Here is an 8,189-nt window from a genome sequence, read left to right as displayed (position 1 = left end):
ATGCCATTATAAAGCTTTATATCCAACTGCTCAATGAAGAAGATGCAAGACGAAGGCGAATAAAAAGAGGACATAACCTGCCTCTCTTTTGTCTCTTTGTTAGCGGCTTCTCTCCCATCAGTCTTGATGAAGGTCCACATCAATCTTTCAATCACCCTCATTCTTTCCCTTTTTCAGGATAAGCTCTCATTTGCCTGGCGTGCTCACAACAGAGGAGCTGAATAAAAGAAAATCAGATGTAAAAAATTCTTTTCACTTCCACCGCTCCTCAGCTTTGAACCCTTTCCACGACCACAAATAGGGGTGATCCTGTTCTCCTGTAAAGGTTATCCAAGCAGTCATTATTTCTAATGACCTGCTGATCAGTAAAACAAACTGCTCGCACCCTCTCGGAGTGGATCTAATTTTCCAGTAGGTCACCGTGCATGAAGGGCTGACAGAGCTGCTGGCAGTAGCCACAGTGAGAAAGATGAACATTCTTTGTAGATTCATCCTCTGCTACCTGCAGCAAAAAAACAGATTCACAATCACCTCTCCACCTCTGATATTACAGCCTCTACTCGCCGTTATTACCATGGGAGAATGAAAAAAGGCCATAGCTGTCTTTTTCCAGACCCTGGACTCAGCCGACACGCCTCAGTATTTGGAGCTTGTTTTGGTTTGTATGCTGGGAGACAAGGTGAACCCAGATCCTATTAAAATGAAACAACATCAAACCCGTTTCATGGAAATAAATGTACATATCATTCATATATCTATATTTAAACCTGAATGTTCTCCCCATTAATATCACCTCCTCATGGAAACACTCAAGTATAAATATTGCTGCCAAAGTATAGCCCACTTCACACCAACTCCGTTTCACCTCATTCTGCATCTGGATGATGTTTTTGTTTGCAAATTGCGAGCATGATAGTATTTTCAGATATGATTGTTCCTTGTGATTCATCATTATGTATGCCTCTTTAAAATGAATCAGTGAGAGTCTCAAGTGGGTAAAAATGCAAAACAAGAGTATACAGGAGATTTCATGAAGTACAAACTGAATTAATAATACCACGATGAGAGGTGCTAATTTGAATACACAAAACAAAAGAAAAAAGAGGTTATATGAGACTCTGTTTAGTTCTATCACGTCAAAAATGCATAAATAAAAAAAAATTAACATCTTTATTTGTCTTTATTAAAAATCAGAATCAAATATTCATTTTTAGATATGTCCTGTGTGTGTTTCCAGTGTTTCTTTGGTAAAAAAAAAAGAAGTGGATTTACAAATTTCCTGTTTGAATACACAGAAGAGCGGCAGGTGAGGCACAGACAGCCCATACCCCCCCCAGCCTGGACCCAGCCTGGACACCGACTGGAGCTTGCACTTGACTGTTTTCGTCTTTCTGTCATCATAAAAACCACTTTATTTTTAATTTCTTTGTTTGTTTTTTTTTTTCTCGCCAACTGTTTTATTACATTGGTGCCAGTTTGTGACTCATTTTGTCTTTTTTATTCGTTAAAAATGCGCTTTAGGAATATATTAGGTGAAGCCTGCAGTACGTTGCCTAAAGGAAGAGGGCGCTGGTGATCTTAGAGAATATGATACCACTGCTAAAGAATAATAGAATTAGGCAGAATCCCAATTCTTCCTCTATCCTCTGGCTTCTCTCTACCTCTACATTTAGCCCTCCAAATGGAGAGTTATGGTAAATAGTGTCTTCGAATTCTGACGTTACTCTCACTCGATGATGTCATCAATAGTCGCCGGGCAGCTACATTAGCAAAGAGCTGCTAGCCCTTTGGAAATACATAACAACATCGATTTTATAGCTTTAAAAAGTTTGTGCTTAAACAAAAAAGACCTCCTCCAATCAGCTTTGATGTATTATAGGTGTTACGATTTGCCTTTTTTTTTCTTCAAAATAATAAAAAAAAGTATTTTTCTAGGTTGTGGTTTCTCCAGAGCGACAAAAGCTAATTACATTTTTACATTTTCTTTAAATGTATCCTCCATAATCAGAAAAGAACAAGTTAAACCCATCAAAAACACTATTTTCAACAAAGTGGGTCTTTAAGCACACTCTGTGTTGAACTTTTAGGATTGCAAAATCTGCAAAAATTCATGGACTTCATAGCTTTATTGGAGCTCTCCACTGAACCATGTAGGAGGAAGTTCAGAGCACAATTGCAGGTTTGGTAGCAGCAGACTAGCAAGTTAACAAACACGTCAAAAGGAGTTGTAGAACACCCACTAAAGCAGAAACCTAAAGCAACCTGTCAAAGCAAGACAGAATTGGGAACGGAACAAGGAATACCGCGGAGTATACAACACACGTGTGGAATGCAGGTGAAGGGCTATCAGATCAACAGGAGTCAGGATGTTTAAATGTAACAGGAAGGAAGGGAAGCTGCAAGCACAGAAACAGAAACACTACAAATAATCAGTAGGTTCCTATTGTCAAGGTCAAAGGAGGGTGTTTCCATACCATTGATCAGGATTTAACTTTTTAAATCTTTTCTAAATAATTTCTAAAATATAATCTCTGGTTTGTATGTTTGCACTCAAATATATATATATATATATATTGCAGTTATTGTTGAATCTACAAGGCCTCTTGAGTGCAGAAAAAACCTCCACAGTCATATATTGTTCTGATGTTCTTCTTTTACAAGAAGCACTCTGACATTTCACATTACACAGTATCTATCAGGAGGAGCCGTTCCGAACTTTCCAATCGCTGTCCTCTAGGTTTCTGCATGAATACCTGTTTATGGCAAACACTTACGGTAGCTTTAGCAACACAAATCTGAAGAATACGGCAGCATTTAATTTCCGGTTTGCAGTATGAAAAGCTTTTCAAGCACTTCTGCAACTCTTCGATACCAAATAAAGAGTTTTAAACTCAAATGTTAGAAAAAGTAAAAAGTAAAGACACAAACCAACAATTAAAAATGTTTTTTAGGTTTTCACATGCTTTATAAATTACAGATCTCTTCAGATTCTTTTCAGGCTTCTTTAGGATGTTTTTTTTTTTTTAATTTCATTGAATTAATTCAACTCAAATGTTGCATTCATGCTGAGAGCTATGAAGAAAATCTAGCTGTGAGCGTTTCTCGTGGCTCATTTTCAACTCACTTTTGTCTGTTCTTTGAGAGGAATGCGGGCACAAACTTCCTCAAGGTCATCCGTCACCAGAGAAGCACGGATGTGAGGAGAAATGGAGTATTTATTGGGTGCAGTATTAACAATGGGATCTCTTCTAGTTGTAACATGTCCCACTGCTCCTCCAGGCTCTTCAGGCTGTCAAAACACTGTCAAGGGGAGAAGTCACCTTCTTAGGACTCTGGGGGGAAGCAGAGGCGCCGTATTCCAGGTAGGATGTGGTGAGACTCATGTTTTTAAAAGGTGGTATGTCAAATTAGGCACAAAAAAAGGAAAACTCGCCTAACACTCAACCCTTTCCTGTCATATTTGTTATAATTCAGTTTCTTAGCAGTAGTGGAGAGGATTTTTTCTGGCATGCTTTAAATTTAAGAGTCCTGGCTTCATCTTTTGTTGCTAAATGTACAAAGAAAGACATTTAATTACATTTATATTTTGTGCGAGAGCTGTTTTTTCCAGACAAGATGATGGAAAAAAGGGAGCACATATCCGAAGCCCATAAAATGATCTCATTGTGAGATAACAGACAGCTGCATGTTTTCATCTGAGGTGAGGCATCTGGAAAGGTAATTACAGTCACTACTGACAGATCGATGAGTAACAATACCTCTGTCTATAAAACCCTGATTTCCTATCGCTAAGTTCAAACATTTAGAGCAGGCGCACCAACAAAGACTCGTCTTTTGTGTTGAACAAACAGGCTTTTTCTAAGGTTTTGCTCGCTCCACAGTGTTTGTGCACATCTGAAGGTAAGCTGGAATAATTCTCCGCGTCTCTCTGTATCTGTGTGTTTCGTCGATTTCGTCTTGCCTTTTGAACAGAAAATGAATTTTATTCTTCCCCATCAGCTCCATACTTTTGATATGACTCAAACGGCAAACATAGTAATACTTTTTTTTTTTTCACTTCTCATTTTTTAGCTCTGATTTGAAGAAAATAAAAACACTTCAGTGCCTTTTGAGGAAAGCATTAACAATGCGGGCCTGGGCGTTCGTTCTGTGTTTTGGAAACATTCTCCTCGGATTACAGGCGAGTGATCAGCATTCAGGACGGCTCCCTCTAATTGAGCTCTCTGAAACAGCCTCCCCTGGTCCTCTAATGCCAGAAAAACCGAGCTCCAACAGCTCATTTCACCCAACCGAGGTAAACGGGGGAAAAACACCCCAACCTCCCATGTGCTCCCAGTCTGCTGGGATCAGAGACACCTTCAAATATGTCAACCTCCTGGTCTCACTGCTCGTATTTGTTGTTGGGATCGTGGGGAATTTTGCCTTACTCAAAGTCATATATGTAAATAAAAACATGAGAAGTGGACCGAACATCGTCATTGCCAGTCTGGCTTTGGGGGATCTGATCCACGTTGTGATCGACATTCCAATCAACTCTTACAGGGTGAGATTTCTGACATATGCAGAAATACTACAATATTTATTTGAATGCAGTACTCTTTTGTTTTTACAAGAGAATCCTCTTTTGTTTGTTGCAGCTCATGGCAGAAGATTGGCCCTTTGGTTTAGTTCTATGCAAACTTGTCCCCTTCATCCAGAAAACTTCTGTTGGGATTACCGTGTTAAGCTTATGTGCTTTGAGCGTTGACAGGTGAGGAGATAAGCTGAACTATTCTATGCCCTCCGAACAAAACAGTGTTTTGTTATTACTGTCTGTTTCATCAAAGAGACACACTGGTTTAGCATTAGTCCTTGAATTGTGCTTCAGCTGAAAACAAAGAAAGGAAAAACTATTAAATTGCTCCATTGTTACAAACAAAGATCTCCGAGCCATAACATTTTCTGACTGATTTTTGAAGATACCGAGCTGTGATATCCTGGAATCAAATCAAAGGCATCTGGGTTCCTGTGTGGACAGCAATTGAAATAACCCTGATATGGGTTATTTCAATCCTGCTGGCTGTTCCTGAAGTTGTCGGCTTTGATATGATAACGATGGACTACAAAGAGAAGCATCTGAGAATATGCCTGCTTCACCCCATGCAAACCACCCAGTTCATGCAGGTAATGAAAAGCCGTGTGCACCTGGAGCACAACAGGATGAAATAAACAGATCGAGAGCTTGACATGATTATTTCTGAAAGGGAATTAAATGCGTGATGACTGATTTTTTTTGTACTCATTTAAGCAGAAGCCAGAAGTCAGAAGCCATGTTTATTGATGTACTTGTTAGGCTAGATATGCATGTGTCAAATACTGCTAGATGGATTTGGTATCATAGCAACCAGTGAACTTCTTACCACCCGCAGCATTGACAAACTATTTAACACTTTCGTTTCTAACTTAGATGTATAAAGCAGTGAAAGACTGGTGGCTGTTTGGCTTCTACTTCTGCATGCCGCTGGCCTGGACTGCAGTTTTCTACACACTCATGACCCGGAAAATGCTGAGAAATACAGAAAACACTTTGAGCGAACACATCAAGCAGGTAAGCAATGAGTCTTTTATTGTTGCTGTTATTTTTTGCCCTCTTTTCCAACAAACGGGATCTTAACATTCTCTTTTTTGTTGTTTTACAGAGGCGGGAAGTCGCAAAAACTGTCTTCTGCTTGGTGTTGGTGTTTGCACTCTGCTGGCTGCCTCTATATCTCAGCAGAATCTTGAAATCAACCATGTATGATGAGAAAGACCCCGATAGATGCCAGTTACTGAGGTGAGCATTTATTTTTCTTTCTACATCGATTTTGGCTTATTTTGTAACACTTTAAATCACATGTGTCAAAGTCAAGGCCCAGGGGCCGGATCCGGCCCTCCAGCTAATTCTATCCGGCCCTCCAGTTCATTTTTATTGTTATTAATGGCCCAATATTACCTTGTGCTTATTTATAACTTGTATAACTTTGTCAAAATATATTTTTATGGAGAGTAAAATACTGGAAGTTTTTTAAGGTTTAAATTGATTTAGTCTGGAATAATATTCCAGCCTTTTTATTATGTTAAAAAGTTACAATTTAAAGGTTCAAAAATTGGCATTCTGCTAGCTTTTTGGACTATTTTATCATCTAATGAGATTTTATTAGGCTGTTGTGGAGTTTAACTAATATTTCAGCTGCATGCTAGCTGTTTGGCTAGTTTAGACTTTTTTTGTTGTTGTTTTTTAGGCTGTTTTGGAGTTTAGCAAAAATTTCATCTACATGCTAGCTGTTTTGGTTAATTTAGTTTTTTTTTTTTTCATTTTTAGGCTATTTTGAAGTTTAGCTATTTTTCAGCTACATGCTAGCTGTTTTGGTTAATTTAGCCTTTTTTCATTTTTTAAGGGTATTTTGAAGTTTACCTATTTTTTCAGCTTCATTAACTGTTTTGGTTAACTTAGGGTTTTTTATTTTTAGGCTATTTTAAAGTTTACCTATTTTTTTCAGCTACATGCTAGCTGTTTTGGCTAATTTAATCTTTGTTTATTTTTTTAGGTCATTTTGAAGTTTAGCTATTTTGTCAGCTACATGCTATTGTTTTGGCTAATTTAGGTTTTTTTTCTGTTTTTGAGGCTGTTTTGGCTAATTTAGGCTTTTTTTTATTTTTCAGGCTATTTTGAAGATTAGCTATTTTTTAAGCTACGTGCTAGCTGTTTTGGCTAATCTAAGTTTTTTTTAGGCTAATTTAGCATTTAGCTAATATTTTCGCTGGCTATCAGGTAGTGCTATATACAGGTATATATATATATATATATATATATATATATATAGTTCATAGTTATGTTAAAAAGTTACGTTTTTAAAGTTTTAAAAATACATAAATTTTAGTATGCTCAATAAATGTTTATCCTGCCCGAGACCTAAGGTGTGTTTTGGATTTTGGCCCCTTGTGCGACTGAGTTTGACATCCCTGCTTTATATGCTCTTTTCCAGCATTTTCCTCATCCTGGACTATTTTGGCATAAACATGGCATCGCTGAACTCATGCATCAACCCTATTGCGCTGTATATAGTCAGCAAAAGATTCAAGAGATGTTTCAAGGTAAAAAGGTCTTTGTGGTTTCTCCTTAAATTGAGGGAAATATGTTGAAAACAGTCCACATTGGATGAGCTGGTGTGTGTGTGTGTGTCATCAAGCACATAATGGAGTCATGTCTGTGAAAGCTGCTGCCCAACAGCACAGAGTGCACCTGAGGGTGTAATAAGTGAAAATGGTCTGGAAAAACATCATCAGAAACAGACACTTGGTAGTCGACCAAAGAGTGAATCACAGTGACGTGTTATGAGCAAAAAGGAAAACATAGCTGCGAGGCAATTTTTAAAGTAAGAAACGTAGAAACGTTTATTGCATTACAAGCTCAGAGGAACATATTAAAACCACTCAGATTTATTTTGACAACACCTCAGGGCCACGGGACACATTGGAAATGATTTAGCATAAATGCTTATTCTATTTGGCTTATATGACCTCAATTATATCAATGAAAAGAATTTATCAGATAAACAAAATAAAACACCAAACCTCCCCCTGTATCCTCTCGGAATCGCTCCGTGGATCTTCGCCGAATGAAATACAACACAAATAAGATTTTCTCTCTGTGAAGTTGAGGAATATGTCTTGCTCTCTAGTCATTTTTGTTGTGTGCTCCTTCAGGCGTGTCTGTGCAGTTGGCGTCTGCCTTTTCAAGCTGATACCCACGACGAGGCGCAGGCTGTTTTGAAGTCCAGAATGCAGGATCAAGGCTCCGAGCAGAGCTGCAACATCAAAGCTCACGGAGAGACTTCCACACCCCCACCTGTTAACAATTTACCTTGTTAACAAAACTCACACACGTTTGTAAATTTCTGCTTTTGTCAATATAACTTTATTAAATGTGTACAGTTATCCAAAAGTGCCAGAACATCTCTGGTTGCTCAGCAACCAGCCCCAATAACACAAGATCCCCTCTGAATAACACGGAGTGCCTTTTTTGTCAGTCAAACATCTGTTTTGGCATGACGTTTTGACTGTTCAGGCCATTGTTTGCTCCTGGGCGCTTGACTCCCTTCCAACGATTACATCAGATCTCACCTGGTACCTTTGCTCTATCATGCATCACCGTTCTTAAATCACTGTTT

At 38.4% G+C, this 8,189-nt stretch overlaps 1 protein-coding gene across 1 annotated transcript; it reads left to right on the top strand.

Annotated features, from left to right (window-relative positions):
* The first annotated feature begins 2,780 nt into the window (after window positions 1-2,780).
* On the top strand, window positions 2,781-7,956 carry ednrbb (endothelin receptor type Bb). Its single transcript, XM_024285917.2, has 8 exons — window positions 2,781-3,362; window positions 4,072-4,543; window positions 4,638-4,750; window positions 4,959-5,163; window positions 5,447-5,587; window positions 5,679-5,812; window positions 7,005-7,113; window positions 7,726-7,956. The coding sequence occupies exons 2-8, from the start codon at window positions 4,127-4,129 to the stop codon at window positions 7,888-7,890; spliced, it is 1,284 nt and encodes a 427-aa protein (XP_024141685.1). The 5' UTR covers window positions 2,781-3,362; window positions 4,072-4,126; the 3' UTR covers window positions 7,891-7,956.
* Window positions 7,957-8,189: the final 233 nt, after the last annotated feature.

The sequence above is a fragment of the Oryzias melastigma genome, linkage group LG21 (assembly GCF_002922805.2).
Source record: "Oryzias melastigma strain HK-1 linkage group LG21, ASM292280v2, whole genome shotgun sequence".
Taxonomy (NCBI): Eukaryota; Metazoa; Chordata; class Actinopteri; order Beloniformes; family Adrianichthyidae; genus Oryzias; species Oryzias melastigma.
Note: the sequence above shows the minus strand (reverse complement) of the source record. Positions and strands in the feature narration are given on the sequence as shown.

What these genes read in the sequence shown, in the direction of transcription:
- ednrbb (XM_024285917.2), top strand. Translation starts at nt 4,127, where the DNA reads ATGCGGGCCTGGGCGTTCGTTCTGTGTTTTGGAAACATTCTCCTCGGA. An exon ending in TTCCAATCAACTCTTACAGG is followed by an intron (nt 4,544 to 4,637) that starts GTGAGATTTCTG and finishes TGTTTGTTGCAG; the next exon opens with CTCATGGCAGAAGATTGGCC. An exon ending in GATTCAAGAGATGTTTCAAG is followed by an intron (nt 7,114 to 7,725) that starts GTAAAAAGGTCT and finishes GTGCTCCTTCAG; the next exon opens with GCGTGTCTGTGCAGTTGGCG.